The sequence below is a fragment of the Erithacus rubecula genome (genome assembly GCF_903797595.1).
Source record: "Erithacus rubecula genome assembly, chromosome: 18".
Lineage (NCBI taxonomy): Eukaryota > Metazoa > Chordata > Aves > Passeriformes > Muscicapidae > Erithacus > Erithacus rubecula.
This window is the reverse complement of record NC_136670.1, coordinates 11,744,356-11,768,894: the sequence shown is the minus strand read 5'-3', so window position 1 is coordinate 11,768,894 and position 24,539 is coordinate 11,744,356. Positions and strand designations below refer to the sequence as shown.

General features: G+C 41.3%; 1 protein-coding gene across 2 annotated transcripts; it reads right to left on the bottom strand.

Moving 5' to 3' along the window:
• Positions 1 to 2,766: 2,766 nt before the first annotated feature.
• Positions 2,767 to 24,455, bottom strand: LOC306809738 (serine/threonine-protein phosphatase 4 regulatory subunit 1-like). Of its 2 annotated transcripts, XM_079321518.1 has the most exons (20): positions 24,323 to 24,455; positions 24,183 to 24,227; positions 19,296 to 19,428; positions 18,876 to 18,982; positions 18,137 to 18,279; positions 17,461 to 17,607; positions 15,770 to 15,877; positions 14,580 to 14,645; positions 13,862 to 14,020; positions 13,219 to 13,412; positions 12,469 to 12,899; positions 11,563 to 11,795; positions 10,930 to 11,022; positions 10,265 to 10,450; positions 9,857 to 10,018; positions 9,174 to 9,274; positions 7,825 to 7,945; positions 7,225 to 7,359; positions 6,416 to 6,557; positions 2,767 to 5,792 (listed from the first exon to the last, which is right to left on the bottom strand). In XM_079321518.1, the coding sequence occupies exons 1-20, from the start codon at positions 24,327 to 24,329 to the stop codon at positions 5,638 to 5,640; spliced, it is 2,868 nt and encodes a 955-aa protein (XP_079177644.1). In that variant the 5' UTR covers positions 24,330 to 24,455; the 3' UTR covers positions 2,767 to 5,637. The 2 variants fall into 2 exon arrangements, with proteins under 2 accessions (XP_079177644.1, XP_079177645.1); XM_079321519.1 differs by lacking the exon at positions 24,183 to 24,227 and having other exon boundaries at positions 24,323 to 24,401.
• Between the last annotated feature and the right edge of the window lie 84 nt (positions 24,456 to 24,539).

Here is a 24,539-nt window from a genome sequence, read left to right as displayed (position 1 = left end):
TAAGTGCAAAAACTACATTTAGAGATATAGGTCAAGTTAGAGAAACCCTTTTAAACAAGAGAAAATTAATATGGATTCTATCAGAACAATAAAAGCTGTGAGGACATTGACAGAATTCAACACAGAGCTCTCCTTTTATTGTTTCTGCCTTTGATATGGTTTCAAAAGTTGCTTGGCCACAACTGAGAAAAATGCAAAGCTTGCAATTTAGGGGATAAATGAAACATTTTAAAAATTTAAAATAGACATTAGGACTAAAAAGAAGGAAAGAAAACCAGAATTTTCAAAACCACAGAATCTACCTCTACATTGGCCAACTGGAAGGACTCACCAACTTCTCTTTGCTTTCCTGTGGCTGTCAGGGGGCTCATCAGCCCAAAACAATGCATTTCTTAATTTTTCTGGTCTGAAATCTGTGTAATGGACTATTAGAGAGCTCATTAACAGATCATGTGTGCTGTAACATCCAAAGCTGGATTCTCCTCTCTTTGTGTAGAAGGCACATCTCTGGAAGGTTTGTGCTTTGCCAAAGCAGCATGAGAGGATTCCTGTGTCTGACACCAGGGACAAGTGTTGCACCTGCCCTGCCACAAGCTCTGATCCACATTCCACACCACTCTGACTCTCACTCTGATTACTTTTGGTCCCTAGCCTCATTATCTCACACTTTCCTACAATAAACTGCATAAGCCACTTACCTGCCTGTAATCCTGATAAATCCAAATCATTTTGAATGAGTTTGTTTTGTTCCTCTGCCCCTCCAACTTCCTCAGCCTTATTTTATGTCATCAGCATATCTCAGGCACTTTTGAAATTACATTCTGCTTGAGGTCACTGCACTCATTTTAATTCCAACCCCCCAGCACATCAGTGCTTTAACTTCCTTCTGATTTATTTATATTATTTATTATCAGAGTCCAATTCAATCAATAAAAGCTGGAATTCAAACACATGAACACGTTTGAATTATGCATACAAACACTCATCAGGGGACACAAGACAACTCTGGATGATTCCTCTAGCATATGGCAGCTCATAGGTAAGGGGGCTCATAGCCATGAATTTTTATACCTTGACTTCTGCTTGACCCCAGTGGTTGTTCAGCTACTGGAAACCAAATGAATTAAAATAGCATCAGAAATTCCATGGAAGAGGCTTGGCCAAGGGATCTCTGCATGTCTTATCCCAAGCCACTAGAACCATATTTATGTGCTTTCTGAGCTGACAGTTCCTTTATTAGCTCCTGTACACACAGGAATTCCAAAAAAACACCAGCAACCCACACCAGACAGTCATGTCAAGCAAATGCTGCAAACAGTGTACAGGGGACTAGAACTTAAAGGGAAACCAAAGCACAAACCTCAATTGCAGCCTGGCTTAGGCATCAAACCAACCCAAACAGGCTGCTGGAAGCAGAGTAGGAAATTAATAACTTTTGGCTCCTCTCTGCAAACCACCATCCTCCCAAAACCTTACTGGTCAGCAGATCCTCAGGCACAGCTCACTGCTGGCTCCTGCTTGCCTTTGAACACAGTTGGTGGTTACAACCCAGCAACACTGCAAATTCAGAAAGTGGAGGCAGAGAAAGGATGTGACTTGGGTTCTGCTGCACAGACCACCTTTGGAATTGTGTGTCCCAGTTCATCTGCAGTTCCATTTCTCTCAGTCCTTTGCCACCTTCTCACTGCTCTTCCCTCTCCCTACCATGAATCCTTAGCAGCCATCATCACCCTCCCTGCTAATCACCCTTCTGAAAAAGCTGCTTCTGTTTTTCTTTACTGCTCCAAGCTCTTGTGCCACAGCAGAGCTGGTTTACAGCACACAGAGGCATGGCCTGAGTGCTGGGGACTAAATCACAGCCCCTCTGCCCCTCCTCATGAATTTGACATGACAAAATTCCCTCTGCTGAATCTCCTCTGGCCTAGAGTTATGTGAATTCCAGGAGTCTCTTTGAAATCCTCTTTTAATATTTCACAATTCATGCACAGAGAGTATTTTGGCTTTCCTATCAATACATTTCTGCTTGGTAACTCCCAGTTTGAATGCTGATTGTGTTTTGCATAAATTAACTAAATTGCAGCCCTTCTGTTTCATTGGTACTTTTTGTCTGCTTCCATCAGGAACAATGTCAGGGAGATTGCAAGCTGACTACAATTCTCTTTCCTAAGCCAGAGGAAAACATGTAAGAGCCCAATCAGCACCAGTTTCCTGATGTCTGTTGGGCTTTATAAGCTGTATTGTACTCTGACATTTAACAGTTTCTGTTCATTTGGTTCACTTTAAGAAGTGAATATAACAATTGCCACAGTGTTCTGAGCCTCTGGTGTCTATTGATAAATATGGAACAGGTGGAACAACAGCTTCTCTTTCTTTCTCCTTAAAAATTCCCTGAGCTAAAAAGTTGTTTGTGCAATGCCAAAGTAAGGACAGGTCTCTGCTCCCAACTTCCTGCACTCAGCTTCCACAGGGAGTGTTGCATTTCACAGGTAAGACAAGACCAACCATGGTGTGGAGCTGCCAAGAACACAAAACTCTGCTCAGGTGCCACCTGAGCCTGGAAGGAGGCTTCCCTTTGAGTTCCATAATCCCCACAGGTGGGGGAAGGTCCAGCAATTGATGGCACATTTTAAAGATTATCTTTTACTACACAGCATGAAGAATTCCACATTCAGCCCTGATCTGACAGCCAACAATATTTACCACTGGGACAGGTTTAACTAAGAAATGCATTCACATCTCACCATGACAAAAATCAATTACCACAAGTTGGTTTATAAAACAGTCACAGGATTTATTGAGATAAATACAAATAGAAAGTTACATAGATTCTTTATTCTGACAAATGAATGACACTTCCAGAGTGTCCCCACCATGTACTGACACAGCTGCCATGTGCTCATCCCACCAGTGAGGCTCAAACCTAAGCAACATGACCAACACACTTTGGATTACAGGTGCTGGATCATTCCCCACAGCATCCCAGCAATATTGCACCAACTACTGTTACTGTCACATTCCTAAGCTAGAAATGCTGAAAAGTGATATTCTTACTGCTGCTGTGAAAGTGGATGCACTACCTAACTTTGCTCCACCTGGCTTTTTAAATATGTATTTTTGCATAATTTAAACAACCCAGAGAACTGCACAATGAACACACTCATTGCATACATTTGTCTAGGACAAGACATAAAGTGCAACCTTTAGTCATGCTGAAATCATTTCTAGTTTCAAACTAAACCAAAAAGACAAACTTGCAGGGGTAAATCTGGGTAACAGACCTGCACATTGTCTACAAAAACCCCACCCCAGAACTATGCTGGCCCTCATTAGGACATGCAGCTGTGGAGTTGTAACAGGAGATTTTAAATGCACCACTGAAATCACCTCATTCAAAACCCACCTGAATTTGGGAGCCAGAGAGATACCAAAATATTGTTAAAAAAACCAAGAAATCTGTTCAGCCTTTTAGTGAATTTTTATACACACATCCTAGTTATAAAATCCTACTGAACACTAACCAAACATGCTAAAACCTATGGAAGCTTGTGTTTTCCAGTGGATTATTGCAAGTCAAGGGAGCTATTGGAGGTGATCTGACAAACAGCAACTGGGCTGGGTTAACGTTCAAAGTATTTAGTTTATATATACAGGATATTTCAAACATACTTACATATACACACACTTAAAAAAATCTCTTCAGTGCTGAGAAATTTAATGAACTGATAATAAAAAACAGAAGTGAAACCTTGTCAGAAAGGCCTTAGAAAATCTGAGCTGTTAGAAAATATCAGTATAATGCCAGCATTAGAAAAAAGATATTAGAACTAGAAAAAAATAACTTGAGGGATCTGTTTGTTAAGAAATTGCAATCATAAAAAGTCTGTACTGAAGAAGCATTTGTTTTAAATTATATAAAAAAAAACTGTAAAAAATTAAATGTAGAATGTTGCAGAGTTTACACTGTTTGCTGCAGTAGCAGTGGTGTATTTCTGCCTGCAACTTCCAAGAGCATTTTGTGATCTTACAAGAAAAGAATTTGTTACAAATACTGTACATATTATAATACATGACTGGTTAACTCATACAGAAGTGAGCCCTCCCAAAATACAGAACCCAGCTGAGGAACCTACTCACTGTATTGCAGACAAGCCACATCCAAACAAAACCAAAACAGGGATTTCTGTGAAAATCTTCCCCCACGTGAACTATTATTATGGAACATGAAATAAGGGCAAGTATTTACACAGGTGTGCTGAGGAGAAAGGATTGCTCTCAGAAAGAAACCAACTTATCACATGAAACCATTTCTTTAGTGTTTAAGCATTAGTTCTTGAGCAGAACAAAGTTTAATCCATGATTTTTTTTTTTTCCAGGGCCCACATTATTGCAGATTTGGGGTCCAAGAAAAGACAGGATCCAGCAGAAGTATAAGCTTTATAATTTTTCTGAGGCTACTCAATTTGACTGACACAATTCTGCTCTTTCTTCCAAGCCCCTGTTCCAACAGACAGGAGAATTCCCACTTCCCCTGACATCTCTCACTTGGTGTTTGCCCCAGACCTTGCCACACAACCCACTGAGGCTGCAGAGCAAACTGTGGCACCACCTTTCCCTGGAACACTTCTGCACTGGGGCTTTGCACAATTTAGAGCTCCTTTGTTTCTTAGGAAAAGCTGGGCAGGTTAAAAGGTGTTTGTTAAATGAGGTGTGCATGTAAAACAGACTCAAGCCTGTAACTCTCTGTAATTCCCTTGTACAGCTCCAGCTCCTCTTGCTGAACTGAATCTCTCAACCCAAGTGACCTTTGCTGGGGCAGAACAAGGAATTTTCCACTTAGGAAATCTCCAGTCTGCCTGCTCCTAGGAGAGGTAGCAGCAACAAAAACTGACCTGTGAGCACCTGTAAGGGCAGTCAGAAATGTTATGACCTCTTAACACTGTAAAGGTATAGCTCAGAAGGGACAAATTAATAGAAACCTCACAATATACAAAGACTGTTGAGCTCTCTGTGCTTTGAAAATCACACATAAAATGACCCATGCTTAATTCCAGTAGTGTAACCTACTTTAAAAAATGAAATTATTTTGAGCTTTTCCCACTGATACAGAATTAAGTTCTTCATAATTTTTTGTTACAATTCAAAACTATTCACATATATACACCTTTTTTCAAATAAATGCAATAGGTGGAACAGTACAAATATAATATTATAAGTGAGGAAAGAACAGCTTCAGGAAGGTTTGCTATAATCAGGTTTTAAGATTTAGCAACCTTTTTAAGATTATAGCAAACCTATACTAACGGAAATATTTTGTTAAATAAATGAAATGTAAATTCCAATTATGCTGGAACACTGAGTGTGGTGTAAGACTTTACAGACAGTACTGAAGTGCAGGTGAGGTCAGAGTTATCACTTCTATTTACAAAGGGAAAACCAAAAGGAAGGAATTACTCACAGGAATCAAACACACCGCTGTAGATGAAACGAGGTCATGAAATGAAAACTGCAACATTTCTCAACACCCCCCTTCCTGCTCAAATAGGTAACAAAACCCACCTTATCTGTCCTCATTACTCACACTAACAGAAACAAGGTGAAAAACTGTCCTGCTGTTCAGCTTCACTGCAGAACAACCCCTTAGTTTTGTTTTTCAATGGTGATATTGTCCATGTTATCCTGTCTCAGTTTTATGGTGGCAAAGAAAGACACATCTTGATCTCTGTCTGATTGCAGGGCTAGAATGGTTTCTTCTGCAGCTTCTAGATGAGGATTGCCAACACTTTTAAAATAAGCTGGAATAAGGGGAGAAAAAAGACAATTTTAATCATAAAAATTTTAATAAAATCCAAAGGAATAAACCCTAGGGCCTATATAGTACAGAAATACAGCGAGTGCCAAAATCATCTGGGGCAGCTTATAGTCTTCTTACAGAAACCACAGGAAATTAAGGAAGCTGAGAGAAAGAAATATGCTGCTTCTGATTCATCTTAGTAGGTAATAAATACTTGTAAGAAACTCTTTTTGCTGAGCCCTGAAGAGAAATATATCAATGAGCAACAGGAAGCCCAGGAAACTGCTACTGTACAATGCATCCCAAACCCTTCTCCATACTTGATTCTGCAAAAAACCAGAGATTTCAGTGCTTCTGCCTGTGAGTAAGCAGAGGCAGCGGGAGGCGCGCAGCGCCCCCGGCCGGGCTGCAGCGGCAGCGCAGGCGGCGCTCCGCGGGCGCGCACTGCCCCCGTGTGGCGCCGCCCGGCATCGCTCGGTACTCCCGGACCGGGATTCACATGCTGGTGACACTGCGTGGATCTGTTCACAGCCTCGAACACACTGAGCCACAACAGCTGTGCTGGCAGGGGACAGCCAGCGCTGCCGAGGTGTTGGATCGTGCCAAGGAAATGAGGCACCACACCTTTCTCCAGCAGGGTCTGCCTCAGAGCCTTGGCCAGCAGGACCCTGACGTTGGGCACAGGATCTGATGCAAGGCTTAGAAGGCTGGGGAGTAAGTGTTCAACAAACTGGTCCACAGGCATGCACTCCTCTTGTACTACAGCCTACGAGACAAACATACAACAGAAAAGCAAGATTTATGTTAAAAGTACGCTACTTGGCATTCCTTTTATTTCTTTCTACCTTGCCCTTAATTTGGCCTGTTAAAAGAGCTCTGAACAAGAACACCCCACCCTGTCTCACCATTTTGAATTTCAGTCAAAGATGGGCCAGGAAAAGCAGATGAATTTCTTTCAAGAAAGTTTTAGGAAATGCTGCTCTCTTGCCTATCATCACCCTTTTCCCTTTTAACAATCAACCCCTGCTCCTCACTGCTACCCAAGTAAGCATTTTTTGGTTTGGAGGGGATGAGTGGTGGCAATAAAGAGGGAAATATTCCTGGCAGCCAGCACCCACTGGTGGTGTGAAGAGTTCTTGTGATTCTTTAGCCTAAAATGGCCAAGGATTAAATAAATGTATGTCTATTTGGGATTAATTCTTGGCTTTGCCACTGGGATACCAGATAGTCCAAGGATCAGCTGTGGCAGCTGGAAGCACAGACCCAGACAGGGATAGAGCCTGGGTGGGACAGCCAGATGCCAGCACTGAGACCACACTGATTCTAACCAAACCAAAATAACCAAAAAAATTGCGAGTCCAACTTTCAGTTCTGCCCACATTGCTGCAAAGTCCCAAATTTAGTGTACACAGAAAGAGAGAGAACATTCCAACCTGGCAAATGAAGGCAAAGGCTTGTCTCCCAACCCACTTGGAGCAGTGGCGAAACCGCACTACGAGCTCGTTGATGAAATTTAATCCCAGGGCATTGGCACTGTTTGCATAGAACTTCTGTAGTATTGCTACAACCTGTGAGCCAAAGCAATGGAAAAGGAGGGGAACAAAAAGAAGAAATGAAACTTCAGCTGCAGCCCTTAGACTTAAAAAGGGCATAATTTCACTTGAATTCTACAAGGGGCACTGTATTCAATGTAGTCAGCTGTGCTTGAAGGCTTCACAACAAATTAAATCAACTTGGAGGAAAGATCAGTAGCAGTTGTTCTGTGTTTTGTTGTGTTTTCTTTCCCCCCAGAAGTGGGGGAAGGTTTTCCAATTCACTTCATGGTTTTCATTCACATACAACCACAGAAAAAAAAATTCAATATCTGTGGCACTATGACAACTCAAAGTACTTTATAAACTTTCCATTTCACTTTTTTCCATGTTGATCAACATCCCTAGTCACCCTACTTGTCTGAAAAGACAGTGATTTCAGGTACCCTCTCCAGGGCCATTTTCCTGCTCTCCTGCCAGGAAGTGAACTAAATCCCCTACCAGTTTGAAGGAGATCCACCGAACTTCTGAAACTTTATCGGAGCACAGAGTCAGTGCAATGTGCCTTAAGTAGTCATAGACATCATTGGGATTGTAGAGCTCCAGGATCAGGATCAGCTGCCTGGAACACAAAGGAAATCATTAACTGTACCAAGTGCAGCACCAGCCTGCTGCCATTCACCAGCTCTTACAGGTGGGGAAGGAGCAGCAAAGCACGAGGGTTACTACAGAGAAAAGGCTGGACATTGCACTTGGTGCTGTAGTCTAGACTGAGTTGAGGTGTTAGCACATAGGCTGGACTCTAAGATCTTAGAGGTCTCTTCCAACCTCATCATTATGTGATTCTGGGAAGGAGCAGCAAAGCACCAGAGTTACTACAGAGCTCTTGAGCAGTTTGTTCTTCTCTTCACTTGTTAGAGGCTTTTTAATCCATCAGGGAGGCCAAGACAAACTGTAATCCAAATTACACGTACCAGTGTATCAACATTATCCAAAAGAATAACCAAAAGCTACAAACAGAAGCATGAGAAGCTTTTCCCAACTTCAAACCAATGCCCTGTACATGTTCTCAAAGCAAAACCTGCATATATACCCCAGTGTAGAAATCTACATTTCAGAAAATAATTCTTATGTCAAAGCCACACAGAACTCACTGCAGCCACACAGCAGGCACACAGAACCCAGGCAGTGGCAGCTCCCCACCAGGGCTCAGGGAGCTGCTGTGTAATTTCTGTACCACTGTGAGTTTGTTGTGCCAAAATACAAAGGGAGAGGGAGTCCTCAACAGCCCAAACACAGCAACACAAACACAAAGGTCAGACTATCTGCAAACTATGGCTACAATGGTGCTTCAAATATCAACAGGGCTTGTAGAAAAACTGTGGGATGTTAATCTACCTTTTTTATATACCCAGTCTTATAGAAGTATCAAATGAATAACTTTAATACTTTTTAAGAGCTGGTTTTTCTTTCCTACACATGAAAAAAATTACTTTTCATATGTGTTTCACTAATTTTTGCAAGGGAGTCTTGAACTGATAAATTCTCACTGAATAGTATCTATCAGATTGCCATGTTTCATCAGCTGCAAGTGAACCAGATCTCCATTTTAGTAAAATCACAGGCATGTAAGTTTCACACATAACACAACATGTGAAAAATAACCCAAAAAATACCCCAAACACCCTTGACTCCCCCCAGACAACCCTAACAGCCAGTGGCTTTTTCCTTCCTAAAGAATGGTTGTGAACTTCTAGCTTCTAATCAAGATATGCCAACTTCTGAATGTAATTACTTATTTCCAAGTTAGTAATACAGGTTAAAAATCAGAAGTTAACAAAATTACATACTCTGCCAGCTCGTAACGAAACCTCCAGTTCCTGCTGTTATCAGTCACCACAAATTCTTGCAGCTGGTAAAGATACTCTCGCCTTTTGTCTGCATGAAGTAGCTAAAGGAAAAACATTACTGGTATAAAACTGATAAAACTTCAAACTTGCAGTTCTCTGGTGTGTCACTACTCACACCTATGTGCATTTTCCTACTTGAAAGCAAGTGACCAATGACAAGGTGCTTCCTAAAACTGTGCACAATCAGCTGAGTGCCTGGACACACACAAGTGACATCCACAGTACAAGATGCCATCCCTTTGGCAACACCCAAAGCACCATCTCTGGGCATGAGAATGAGCAACCAAAAGCTGAGGATCTGGGTGTATTCCACAGCAGCCCACCAGGACCTGTTCTCTTCTCCCCAAAGACAAATTGCTACTAGGCTAACTTTCCCAATTTACAACAGCCAGCAGCATTTACAACCACATTTAAAAGGGATTTTCAGCTTGGTATTTTGTTGGGATATGAGAGAAAAAGAGAAGTGAAGCACATTAAAAGAAGGAATAGAGGCACACACACAAAATGGTAGCATTGCAAAGAGCTAAACATTAATTAGATACTGAGACATGCACAGCTCAAAAACTCTTCATGTAATGGAGCCAGAAAAAGATGACGTTGAGAAATCTATTGCATTTTCCTACCTTCAGAAAGTCATACAGATGCTTGAGGACACCAATACGAACTTCATCCAGGTCTTTCAAGAAGCCATTGAAAATTGGCACCAGGTCAGCAGCTGTTAGCTGATCCCCCAGGATCACAGCCAGCTCGTGGATGGAGAAGGCCAGAGTGCGCCGCACCTTCCACTGCCAACAGCCAGCAAGGAACTGCATCAGGCACCAGACTAAAATAAACTAGCTTTTCAACCCCCCCATGAGGATTGAGACAGCAGGACAAACAGGGCTAGTAGAAAGTCTTAATCATATTTATGAAGTCTGATTTAAATCTGGAATTTTATCTTTTTAGTGAACGTTTATTGTAACTACAGTACAAACTGAAGAAAAAGCGTCCTCCTTAAAATTCTGATTTGTAACAAAGCTTTCTTTTCTTACCTGTACATCTGAAGCCAGTGTCTCATAAGTGTCCTTGAGGCAGTGCCAGTTCTGCCTGCCCAGAGTCAGGGCCACCCCAGGCAGGCTGTAAGCACAGTGCTTGGCAATCTCAGTGTCAACAGTCTGGGCCCGAGCAGGGTCAGTCATGGACAGGTACTGGTCCAGCAAAGGCTGAGGGATGATGTCCTACACACAGACACACTTCAATTTAAGGGCAGAAAGAAAATACAGCTGCTGTGCTACAGTTCTACAGCACCAAAACACAGGAGACAAGACACCCCTTGTGTGTGTTACCCTCAGCAAGGATACAGGACTCCAATGGTTACTTGTCCTCACATTAGGACAGAGCAGCAATGAGCATTGTGGCTTTATCAACATCTTGCATCAAGCAAGCTGAAAACTCCTTCTTTGCTGATGCCAAACAGTAAATCAGTGACAGAACAGGACAGTCAAGTCAGTGCCTACCTTGGTTGCATAGGTTGCCTCTAAGGCACCAAAAAGAGGAAACGTTTCTAATTTTCTCATTGAAAACAGGGTTCTCCTTGAATTCTGGAGCATTCCTTCACATTCTGCAACTGATCCATTGCAGAAGGGATCACTGCACTAATGGTAAGAGGAACTGTATCCACTACTCTGCTAAATCCATTAGATGCCATTTTAATCACCTGTAATTTTGACTTGTCATCTTCAAATGGTGGATTACTTTCTTGCTCTTTCCTCAAAAATACACTGGTTCCTCTGTGTTGTTCCTCTGAGTCCTGTAAAAGGAGGTAGTGAAATGAAGGAGGCTTGGTGCTGTTTGGGCTATTTCAAAGCATCACAGTGCAGAACAATGGAGCTCAGATTCAGAACAGCACTGCACAGGCAGAGCCTTGTTGAGTGTGTTTATGCATGTACAAAAAGACAACAGTTACACACTGGGGCAAACAGACGTAGCAGCAGCAAGGGCAGCAGTAGTTAAAATTTACTTCTAAAGAAAGCAAACTAACATCACAAACCCAACATTCATACACATTTTGGATGGTTACTTTTAAATAGTTTTTATTCTTGAAATCAAGAAATTATATTCAACAGAATTTCATCAGAAAAAAAGTACAAGACTACTGCAAAACTAACTCCTGGGTCATTTGAGTGCAAACAAATAACCCTTAATGGCTTTTCTTTCTTTGATTAGAGTAAATTTGAGATGATAGCTGTGGTCTAGTAATGTTCAAAGGCTCTGGATCAAAAGTGGGTCAATTATGCCAGGGACTACCCAACCCCACACAGCTGAGACAGGGAGCACAATGTGTACTTACTGTGCTTTTCAGCACACTGGTGCTTGACTGGTCACTGATGTCATGCTGGGATGCAGGGGATGAAAGAGTGTCCCCCTGCACCTGGTTGCAGGCAGCATCTGAAACAGCTGTTTCATCCAAAATCATTTTGTTCTGAAGATTGTCACTGCTTTCTTCCATTTTTTTGGTCTCACAGTCACCAACAGAATCAAACTGAGCAGCTCTGAGAGCAGCAGACAACACTTGGACCTGAGCTGTATAAAGCAGAAGATGGTTTAGTTTCCTTTATGCATTTAAAGACATTAAACTTGCTATTAACTCATCTGAAAAGATAAGAGGTATCCCAGTATGAGCTGCATAGAAATGCTGTATTATCAAACATTTGCTCTTGGAAAGAAAAGGCCTTTTACTACAGAGCACTCAAGAGACTTGGTGAAGCAGGAAACTAAGCTGACTATGGATGACAAGGGGGATTTGGTCCATGAAACACAGTTTCCACTATCAGGCCAATATCCTTCCAATGCTTTCAAAGGGCCTGTTTCAGATGGTTAAGGAGAGAGAACTTGAAATTAGGGCCACTCTCAGTCAGCCAGTATTAGATGAATTCAGCTTGTACAGGTAGCAACTGTCATTAAACCCACAGTACCTACAATACTCAAAAGCTCAAATTGTCTTTAACAAGCTGTTTTCCCTTTAGTAGTTGGATCAATTTATTTTTCATGCTAACAGAAGCCAGAAACATTTTACTAGCTGTTCTAGAAATAACTCAGGTCTTGTGAAAAAAGTTGCTGCATAATCTTCTACTGTAAACTACTACTCAAGGTAGGTTCATCACCCTATGAATACCAAGCCAATTAAACCACAGTCAAGTGTTGTAAAGGCCAGAAAACCTGTTCAGAGAAAACATAATTTTACTGTCAGTCTCACCTTGAACATCTGGATCATCAATATGCTCCTGTAAGCTTTCTAGAACCTTTTTTATTTCACTGCTAGCAACACAGTTACTGCATGGCACAGAGCAGGCATCGTTGTGCTTCTCAGCCTTGAACTGCAGCAGCTCCAGGTCCTGACTTATGTCGGGCAGAGGAGGGCGCCAGTAGAGGAATGTGTTAAACACGTCCTCGGCACAGGGCAGCCCCGAGCTCAGCCCTGGGAAGCTGCTCTCCTTCCTGCCTTCAGTGCCACCAGCAGCACTGGTGTCCCCCTGACACAAGTGAGGCACATCTCCAGGGCTGGCACAACGAGCTGAACTTTCTTCTCGTGGGTTTTTATTTAGGTCCTCGGAGAGCTTTGTATGAAGTCCTGTTGAAGTCTCCTCAGTTGATGATTCTGGTTTGGTTTCCATTGGTTGTTCTGGGCTGGAAACAAAGTTATTGAAAGTAAACTTTAAGTACTCTGTAACAAGAGGTTTTCAGTGAAATACTTCATAAAAGACACCAGTAACAGCAGAAGCTTTTCTTTAAAGACAGTATTTGTGTTACCACTATGCTTCACCAGACCTCCTGTGAAGCCAAAGTGAAATTTTCAATAATGTGGATACACTGAAATGTGTGATCTCACTCTCCAGACCTTTTCTGCAACTATTCTCAAATGGAGATTTTTAGCCTTGACAAGCAACAAAAACAATTGCCTTCCTTTTAACCCCTTCCACTACACCACACCTTTCCCAGGATTTACCTGGGCAACACAGCATTTGCACTGGAAGAGATCACAGTGATATTGTTGCTTGGCTGGCAGGAATTGGAATTCCCATCTTGTGCTGATGGTCGGATACTCAGTGTCCCATCCTCTCGAATGTAAAGACCAGCACTTGAAGGGTTTGCAAAGGTAGAAATAAATGGGCCAAGGGACTGAAAAGCAGCCTGACGAACCTGTGGTGGTATAAGAGCAACAGTCAGGCTTCATGCAACTCTCAGAGTTGAAAAAAATCTAAATTTGGTGCCACTTTCAGCAAGAACCAATTGGTTCTTAATATAACAGCTTCATTTAATGCCAAATATAACCAATTACCAAATAAATGTCACTTAAGCAAAGGGTGATACACCTAATCATTGTACAGAAACCTTTTCGAAGTTTTAAATTTGAAGGACATCTGTTTACTTTAAATCATCTATTTAACACAAGTAACCTTTTCTCAGAAGAGTATTTACACTTTATAAACTGTTGAGAGAGGAAACACAAGACTATCTCATTAGAGATTAGTTTTTAGCACATTAAGCTCTGATCTCTGCAAATGCACTTCAGAGCACTGCTAAACTGACCCATTATTTGTTTAGGATCTGGCTGGGAGGATGCATGGATTGCAGAGTGAGGTACTCACCCATCTGCAGGTGTCACTGATCAGGCTGATGAACAGAGGGGACAGTTTGCTCCTGCGAACTTCAGGGGACGTGGTGTAAGACACTGCCATAAAGCACTCAGCACAGGCCTTCCTCATTCCCCACACACTATCAGAACACAGCTCAAAGAACTTGGGAATCTGCCAAAAATCAGCCAATCCAAAAGCAATTAAAGACTAAACAAAGACTGCAGCAATATCAAAGTATTTGTTTGAAAACAGGAGACAATGACAACTTAATTGAGAATAAAGTAAGTAAAGAACAGAAGAAACAGGGACAGGTTAAATACATACACTAGATAAAGGAATTGCAAAAAAACCCATCTCTCTCTCACTCCATTTGGAATGGAGTGTGTAAAACTATTTGCAATAACAAAGAATAGAGAGAATTATTAATGGCCTATTTTCCCTGAAATCATAATTGAATTGATGATCTTCTAGTTCAGAGAAAAATAAGTGGTAATTCTAAAGTGTGCATATATACATAAATACATTTTAAACATGTTTTGCAAAGCAAGAACTTTGCATTTCTCTTCATTTCCAGTTTTGCTGTGTAATTGCCACCAAGGCCTTACCCAAATCAATTTTAAAAAGTGCATGCACACTGATTAATTTATAGAGAAGAAAATAAAGGAACTCATTATTAAACTTTCTGAACTGAGAAATACAAGCCTTACAAATTGATTTGGTTTTTACATACCAGCAGTCTTTCAGTGGCTTCTTGCCCAACTGCATTACAAATGTCACCAAAATTAGCTGCACAAATCTAAGAAATAAGAAGTCATTAATAACATTGTCTCTTTCAAGGGCATTAGTTTGATTATCAACACCACCATGCATTATTTATCCCATCAAACAACTGCACATGTTTTGACTCTTCCAATTTCAGCCCTGTAGCTGCATCATGTAATATTAACTCATCCAAACAAAGGCTCACTGGAGCAAGTGTCCATACACCACATGTCTCTGGGATCAATAGTAATAAAGGTTTCTGCATGAGGAGCATCATCTGCTCCAGTAACCACCAGAAGGGACAATAAGCCCACATGAAAGTTTAAATCACTTTGAGCAGCAGCTGTCAAACCCAAAGCAGGCCAGAACATGATACCAGGGTCAGGACTTAGGTGTACTGACAGCACTATCCTGGCTCAAGGTGGCTTAAGTGCTTTGCTGAAGCAAAGTTTAATCAAGGTCTCAAGTTCATGCCATTTACAGGCCATTACAGAAGCTCTAATTAAGGCAAAAGGGACATGCCCCCTCGTGCTGGAAAAAGATGTTGGCAAAATCTGAAATCATTTAAGATAGAACTGTGTTAATACATGTTTTAGTCACTCTCTGTGCTTATTTAGAAGGTAATAAAAGCAACTCAAATTCCAGCAAGTGCAGCTTATGTTGCAGACCAAGCTGACCCTTAATTCTACTCAAGTATTTTAATGCTTCTTATGCTACAAGTTTCCTTTTGTACTCAAACACGAATTAAAATAAGTCTTACACTTTGGGGATTTCTCTTTTCAATAATCACAGATTTTTTTTTATTAAAGAAAGGATGTCTTAAATGTCTATTACTTCTGAAGTTTGAAATAAGATGCTAGAAATTATAAGAGTTGCTTCCATCCTATAACCAGCACAGCAGCTTCAAAACAAAGGCTGTGCAAAATTATTAAATGTGCAAGATCAGTTTAATTACTGAACCCAACCTAATGGCCAAAGTCTATTATCTGTCTCTTTACTGAGCCACAGAAACTAGAACCATGTCAATTAATCAGAACTTCTCTTCCAGATATTTTAAAAGTTCATCAGCTAAAGTTATGACTAAATTATGCAGGAAGGCATTTGAACAGCAGTGCACAAATTCATTTTTAGGTGGTTTAGGGTTGGACACCCACCAACCTTTCGGACTTGAAACAACTTCCCATCACTGCAGAGTTCACAGAAACGAGGAAGCAGCATGTGCTCAACTGTTGCTCTGCTCAGCATAGAAGCCATTTTACAGATTATCTGAAAATCAGCAAAGGGATAGGTGTAAGGAGAAGAAAATTATAAAGCTTATAAGCACATCCAAATATTTCTCCTAAAAATCACCTCAGAGAGCAAGACAGTGATTACAATCAGATAACACTGCTACACATTATTTGGATTTATCTATGTTTTATGTAAAGCACAAACACAGCTTTACTTTATGCCAGAGCATAACATTTCTGCATTTAATTCCTTGGTTTTTTTATCTGGTTAAATAGACTTCTATTAACAGATTTGTTTTCAAGGTGTTTGCAGTGTGGCAAACACTGGCATTTTGTATGGAGAAGACAAAAGCTCCATTGCACTAAGGACCTTACAAAAACCACACTCCATAAGAATATCAGAATTATCCCAAGCTTCAGCATGCAAGAAAGACATTGGGCTTTAACAGTTCACATACTTAAAGACATGCACAGTCCCAGCTCTGTAGGCTCAGATACCACAATAAAATAGAAGCTTGCCATACAACAGGAGACAAAAAAAGGAAGTGTAAGAAAAACGAGTTGTTTATGTGAACCAATGCACACTTTACAGGAATGATGCCCAGGAATTTTAGGAGTTAACAGTGTGTAATTAAAGGAAGTTAGTAATGTGCTCATTAATTCAGTTTTCTCTGAGGAACCATCAATTTCCACTACCAACACAAACCATGTTTCTGCTGTGAAAATCATGTGCTTTGGGTTGGATGTTTCCTTTCAGCTCCCACTTTCTGGAAGAAGTTGCTCTAATTCTTGTATTTGCAAAAGAAGAAAGCAAGGGGCTCTTGTGCACCAGGGGTTTAATGCTTATACAAATATCATCAGATTACAGTCCTCATCTTTCTGTTTTTATTTTTCTAAAAATATTGAAGCTTTCTACCTTCACAAAAAATAAGCTTTATTCCTTTCTAGGAATAAATGCTTACCTTTGCAATGGAATGCTAAATAAGACCTAAGGAAGAAACCATTCAAGGACTTTCCTACAAATTTTCAAACTTCTAAAAGGCATCTGGTGCTCAGATGTCATCCTGGAAAATTGCCTAAGCAATTCCCAACTCCCAAACAAGGAAGAGGAAAATCTAGCTGGTAAAATATTTTACAGGTCAAGTGTCAGATATCCATGCTGAAATGTAATTACACACCAGCACTTTTCTGTGGAGTCAACTGATTTCTTGAAAGTCACCAGGCAATGTTTTTTTCAAAGCACTTCAGAACTGAGATCAGGTCATATTTCTACAACATTACTGTGAAACCTGGTAAAGCAAATGTAAAGAACACTCTGGGGAATGTAACAATCTTAACAAGAACTATAAAAAAAAGGTTGCCAAGGACTAATTGGATTTTAAAGCCATTCAGCTAATATTTTCACATAATTTAGCATCCTGAAGTATAAAGATGTCTCCTTTTAAATCTGATATTTTCAAAAATTCAGAATAAAAATTAAAGACTTGTTTTGTTAAAATAAAAATCCAAACACCTTAATGAATAAACACAAGAAGTTTGATTGCTAATTGTTTTTTTAATGTCAGCACTATTCCTGGACCTCAACTTAATCACCACCATAAATTAATGTTATCAACTTACATTGACAGCTTCCACCTTGTACTCATCATCACTGTCAGGAGCAGAGAGGTCCAGCAGAATTGGACACACCTTATTTTCAATGTCACTCTGAGCCACAAGGTCTTGTTCCAGCAGTATCAGCAGTGCTTCCTGGCCTGCCTTCCTGACCTATGAACAAACACATAAAACCAGTTTGTCACTATAAAAACAACATTTACAGATACACGAACTACAAAACCCTCTATCCTTTGAATGGACACACAGGTAAAATTAAAAAAAAAATAAAACCCAGAAAAAAAGTCTTAGTTTTGTTATCATAAGGAATTTGTAATAAATACTGAAGTTTAATATAATCATTAGATGATATTTCATCACATTCTGAAAATAAGATAAAAGATGAAGTAGAAGACAGGATTTGCAAGTCATGAGTCCTGTGACAGATTCTGTGTATGTGCAGTCAATCAAATCAAAGGGAAGTGTTAAAAACAAGAAACAAGCAAACAAAAAATCCAAAACAAAACAAACAAAAATCAGACCTCCCTGGAGCAATATGCTGAAACCAATAAAAACAGAACACTACATAAAAGTGAGATATCAACCAAAGTGCAATTTCCTCTTATCTCCTGCTCATGCCTTAAATTCACTGAACCACACAGAATTTTCCTAGGATTCAACTCCTGTTGTCTGTTTTTCCTACCTGATTGTTGACATCTGTGAGGTACCTCACTACTATGGGCATAAGGTATTCAAAAAATGCTGTTGGGAATTTTGGTCGACTTTCTTGTAAAAAAATGGCAATGGGAGGTATCTGCTCCATCAGCTCTGTGCGAACAGTTGGCTCTGGAAATAAAAGTCAAATTACATTAGCAAATATCAAATGAAATCAGGTACCTTAAGAAAAAACAGTGGCATTTTCTTTTAGGTTTTCACAACAAAAGACAATTAAAGTAACCAAAACATAGAAATTGCAGCACTGACATTGCCCTTTCTTAAAGGAAAGCTGAGTAAAACAGAATAGCCTTACATTTATCTTCACAGTTCAAAGACTTGGGATCAGTTCCCAAATCAATCTTCTGAGATCACAAGCTGGAAAATCCAGTCACCATCAATGAATGCACAAGGACTATTAAAACACACAACTGATCTGTGCCACTTACATCAGATACAACCAATCAAATTTAACAAGTTTCTTGAAAAATGTTGCTTCAGGCTCTATACTAAGAATAAGCCTTTCATTTAGCATTTACCATACAAAATATTTCAAAAAGAGAGATAAAAATTAATTTGTTTTCATTGACAGATCTTCCTGCTGGATGATTCAACTTCCTTAGTTCATTCATTGCTTTCTCAAAATGGGAAGTCAGTGCTTCCTATGTTGCAATTTATGTAAAACAACTTACATAAATTAAAAAACAAACAAAAGCAAACTTTCAAACCTGCATCTTCAGAGAGCCTGACCACTATTTCCATTACAGTCAGAAAGTCTTCTTCATTGTTACTGAAATCTCGAAAGACATCCAGAAGACCCCTGGCAATAATTTGCCTGTGGAATGAACACAATAACTGCCTTAATATGGAGCCAATGACAGTTAAATGGGATGCAAGGGGAACTTAACAAATGTAAATGGCACCATAAAAATGATCAAGCTCTTCTCTGAACACTCTACATATCAACAAAACAAAGATGGAGTCCAGAGATCTTATTTAGATAACCAAGAATTAAAATCTCTTTTCATGGAAGCGTTTTACAAGTTACTCAAATAGAAAAACCATCAGGCATGTGTTTGGGAGGATAATGAAACATGCACAGTGCACTCAGACTCAGGTACCACCACGTGTGCCTGCTGTGGCCTTACCTGTTAAACACATTATCACTGAAGGCATATTTCTCTAGACGAGCCAGTGGAGTTAAGTTATCCTGTCCAGGAATATCCAAGAATGCTGTTATCCTCATGCTATCACAGTCTGGCCCATAATCCTCAAAGCCAACTTGAAAGACATGAAAAGTAACCAAAAAATAAATAAAAAAATACAAGAGTCAGCAAGAGATGTTACAATGTAAAATGCAATAAACCAGTAACTATTTCTTTAAAAGAAAAGTAATTGCACTTCACTGGAAACAGCTTATAAAAGTCATCTTAAATTGTATCTAATGAGGTTGAGTACAACACTTGCATATAGATCTGTAAATTCAAGCTTTAAAGCTTGACTGTCAAAATCCTTGGCTTTTAAACACACTTTACTTTGCCCTTTCAGTGGAAGATCCACATGCCCTGAGTTAAGAGGGCTCTGCTGACACAATTGCACATCACAAACTGATCCACACATTCAAAAGGGAAGTAAGTCCCATTAGAAGAAACTGCAACTTTAGCAGTCATAGCAAATTTAAAACTGTATTACTTTAAATTAGGAAATCCTTATGTCTGTTTCAAAGTTCAAATTTTTCTCATTGTAGTTACTGGGTCCCATGTACCTAAATCAAACAGGTAACTGGGAAAAACTCCAATTCAGTAGTTGTGAACATGCTGGGAGCTCCCTACTGCACCCATCAGCTATGGACTCTGCTGTGTGAACCCACTCCTCTCTGAATCTTTTCTGTATTCACAGCTTCACATTTCTACCCAAATATTTCATCAACTGTCCCAATTTGCCTTACCAAGTCTAACAGTCACCATTACAGACCACAGGCAGCAGGTATGACTGTGAAAAGGAAAGGGAATGGGAGAACTGTTGCCAAACTTATTTCAATCCTTCACCCCTGCAACCAAGTGAAATAATGTTCCTGCTGCACCAATTTTTCACATAAACACTCTTATTTAAGCTCTGGATATAGGAACTCCATAGAAGGAGTTGTACTGGAGTAGTTAATATTGCTGCTCTGGGTTTACAACTGCCCCAAGCACTCCTAGAGCCAGGCACACTTCTTTCACACAAATAGAACAACTGGGATCACACTTAAGTAAATGCAAATTGTGCCAACACAGCTTCTCACATGCATGAATGTCTCACAAACCAGCACATGTGCTGACAGTGACAACCACTGAAGACAACAAGCTACTTCTTTCATTTAAACTCCATTAATACCCACTATAAATCACTTTATATGGTAAAAAAATCCTTTGTTCCAAGCCTCAGGTTTTTTCCAACATTTCCTATGTAAAACTCTGCTTTTTAATTATTCAGCAGAAGTCACAGCACTCTCAGAAATACAGCTCAGTAAAAAAAGGAAATCATCTGAACATACTTGGAGAAAAATGCTATACCTGGGTCTTCAGGGGAAAAAAAACAGATTGGTTTAAGGTCTCCAAGGAAGCCAGGTGAGTTAATATACTACAGAAGTTCCAGATTCTGCTGTTCTTGCAGACAATGTGCTCAATAAGCTCAATAGATGTCAAACAAAACAAAACTGTGGGATTAGATTCTATGTTGACATTTCAAATGTGCACACAGATACTACAATTGAACCCACAGCCACACAATAGGAAACAGATGCTAATTATTCCCAGCTTTTTAGAATGATGACATATTGCACTGACACCCTTATTTCCCCTCCACTGGTCATTATTATTTCACATGGCTGCTCCTTACAAAAGGGTCTGTTGGGTTCAAAACATTTATCTGCACAAATGCAAATAATTTACAGAGCCCAGGTCTGTCTGGGCTCAATCTCCTCCAGGACTTCCCCTCAGTCAAAGCATCTGCAGAGGGAACATCCAGATTTGCTGTTTCAGAAGAAACTTCCTGTATCCCTGAGAGCTCAGGGGAAATGACAGTGTCTGTAGGATTGCAAATTTCCCTTCTGAGACTGCAACAAACTCTCCATACCCAAACTCTGGCCATCCTTATGTCCATGCAATTATAGTATAAATATTTGAAATTTCACACAGAACAGACGCTCAGTAGGTGATTTTTGAGGTTAGTCACAAAGAAAGACTGATTAAAATCAAGACACTTGTCATTAGCTTCACCTAGTTCCCACCCATCCCCAATTAGAAACACTTTAACAATTAAAGGTATTCACATAGTTCAGGGTTCCTACAAACTCAAATGACAACAGAATAAATCCCAAAACTTTAACTACAATACCACACCTGGGACTAATTTTGTAAACATGATGTACATGTTTAATTTTACTGCATGGAATAGCCCCATTATTCATCTAAAGTACTCAGGCACACACAAGTGTGCCAAGAGCAGAGAGAAAACAGAGCACCATTACTTATGCCCAGGATTGAGAGTTAAATACCTGACATTTTTTCCACACACTCACTACACATAACTAAGGAATAATCAGGGCAGAATCCATTTTGTCTTCCCTCAAAAAATTTAATTTTCTTTTTCCATAAAATAGGACACCAGGGGTACTCACAAGTTTCAGAATACACCAAATACTATGAAGTAAATCCCAAATACTGAACTACTGTTTCTCATCTTCTCTCTTGCTCTTTTACAGGTACATCTAATATTTTGTATTTTCCCCTCTAACTAGATCAAACAACTAAGCTTGAAATCTATTCAACTATAAACAGAAAGAAATGTGACAGTATTATCAGCTGAACTTGAGTTCACTGGGCTCAAAAGCTGCTCAGAGGTGTGAGAACTCAGGGTCACAGGATCTAGTGGAGCAATTCAAGGTCATCACCCAGTGTCACTATTCACATTTCACAGCACAACCAGTAAATACCAGCAGTATTACCAGAGGTAATTTTCCCTCCTGATGTTTGCAGAAGGAAAAAAACAAAGGGCATAAATCAGCTAATTATTTCTTACAGATGACCCATTATCTTATGAAAAAGAAGTTTTAAACTGCACTTGAATTTAGCTAGATTTTACTATAGCTTTCTCCCACATTCAGAACAAGCCTCTAGGCTCCCTGTTTCAACACAGCTGATCTTCAGTGTGCATGACACTATTTTAAAAATAACCCTAATAAGTAAGAATCCAGTTCCAGTGATTTATTTCACTGAACTTTCCTAAAACACATCCTGAACTCTTTGTTAGCCTAATCTCTGGATTAGCACAACAGTATCTCAGTCATGGGACACCTGCTACAACAGAGAGCTTTTGATTCCATAATTCTAAAGGTATTGTCAAATTAAATAACATAATCAAATAAATATTTTAAATCACATAATTAGATATTAATAAAGCTCTAAAAGGTATATTTATTTACCTATTTTATTTATCTTGAAACTGACAACTTCTTTTATGAATTACCACTTACAGCAAAACTGCCTTTATCTGGACATTTTTATTTACTCAAGTTTTGCCTTACAAGCACCAAGCTTCTTAATCAACTTGGCAGACAAATCTGTTGTAGTCTAAACAGAACAGCAAAGGAGTGAACATTAGTACAGAACAAACATTTCCAGGGATGGTCCAAGGCCAAAACCCATAAAAAAACTACTATGAAGTTTGCATTTATTTCTGCTTCTCACTTTAGATGCAGCTGTCTACTAGGGAAAAGCAGAAACCTCAAAGACTGAGAGCAACAACAAACAGAATTCCACAGAGGCAATGTCCCTACATATCTTCCAAACAGAAGGTTTTAAATCCCAGTTGTATTCCAAGTTTTCCCCTGGTGTTCCTGAAGACCACCTTTCTCCTAAATCAGTTTTCTCACGCTCAGCTGGGAAGGTGAGTGACACAGGTCCACCTGTTCCACATTTCTAAGCTGCATCAAACAATAAAGGTCTTGTGAGAAACAAATAAAGTTTCCCACAAGAAACAGATACAAGTATCATTTTTCTTTTTTAATAGGAAAGCCAGCCCAGCATCCAATGAGTCAATGAAGCGCCGCTTTCTAAGGCGACAGAAGTTCTTATCACTGTTAGTCAAAGCTGTATCTCCCAAAATCACAGTGCTCAGGGGCTGGGTCAGGGCTGACAGGAGCGCAGCTGTTCTGGAGCACAGCCCTGGAGGGATGGGGCTGCCATGGGGGGGGCTGCGATGGGGGGGCTGCGTGGGGGGGGGCTGCCGTAGGGGGGGGGGGGCTGCCGTGGGGGGGGGGCTGCCATAGGGGGGGGGGGGCTGCCGTGGGGGGGGGGGGCTGCCATGGGGGGGGGGGCGCCATGGGGGGGGGGGGGCTGCCATAGGGGGGGGGCTGCCATAGGGGGGGCTGCCAGTGGGGGGGGGCTGCCATGGGGGGGGGGCTGCATGGGGGGGCCTGCCATGGTGGAGGGTGCGTGGGGGGGCGGCTGCCATAGGGGGGGGGGGGGCTGCCATGGGGGGGGGGGGGGGGCTGCCATGGGGGGGGGGGCTATTAGAAGGGGGAGGGGGCTGCTCCGACACCTCGGTAACTCAAACCAGGACCGCCGGGTTGTGCGCTCCAACCGGGGCACACACGATCCCTCCATCCCGAGGCGCACTCGCAGCATCCCCGGGATGCAGGAGCAGCGGAATCCGCGTCCTCACAGCCTCTACAGCTTTGGAAAGTCTCACCTCAGCTGAGCAATGCCTGGGTTAATTATGCTCATTCCCACCGACAAGCGCATCCCCCCCGTGCGCTTTTCACAGACTCGGGCGCTGCTGGAGCTGCTGTTTACACCGAGCCCAGCGGCCACTGGAGCCGGCGGGGATGGTCCCAACGCCCTGGGAACCTTCACCTGCCAAAACTGCCTCAAAATCCTCCCCTCGCCCTCACCGGGGTAAAAATGCTGAGAGGGGAAAAGGGCGACAGGAGGACCCCGGGGTGGGAGCGCGGGCCTGAACAGGGAGCGGAAAAATAAAAAACAGTTACTCACAATCATCTAAGTCATCCTGCAAATCCACAAAATACAAAGGGATCCCTACAAACAAAAAACAGAAGAGAGATACCAGGGGGTTGGTTTCGGAGGGACGGCGGCAGCCCCGGCTGAGCCGCCCGCCCGCCGGCCCCACTTACCGGCCATCTTGGAATGGACATGGGCGAGGAGGAGGAGCGGGAGGGCACAGGGAGGAGCCGCGGGTGCTTCCTGCCGCCGGGTCAGCCCCGAAACGCCACCGGGTGAAGGAGCAGCGGCTGCCGGGGATCGAGCGGCCCCTCAGCACCCGAGGGGGACAACAGCGAGCGGGGGGCACGGGCGGGGACTCCGGCGGCCGCCCAAGATGGCGGCGCGTCC

Bases quoted from the DNA above. Each gene is read 5' to 3' on its own strand.
- LOC306809738 (XM_079321518.1), bottom strand. The intron at 14,646-15,769 runs GTTGGTGGGTGT...CTTATTTCTTAG, and splicing joins AGTTGTTTCAAGTCCGAAAG to ATTTGTGCAGCTAATTTTGG. The intron at 10,019-10,264 runs GTAAGAAAAGAA...GGCTGTTGGCAG, and splicing joins CACTGGCTTCAGATGTACAG to TGGAAGGTGCGGCGCACTCT.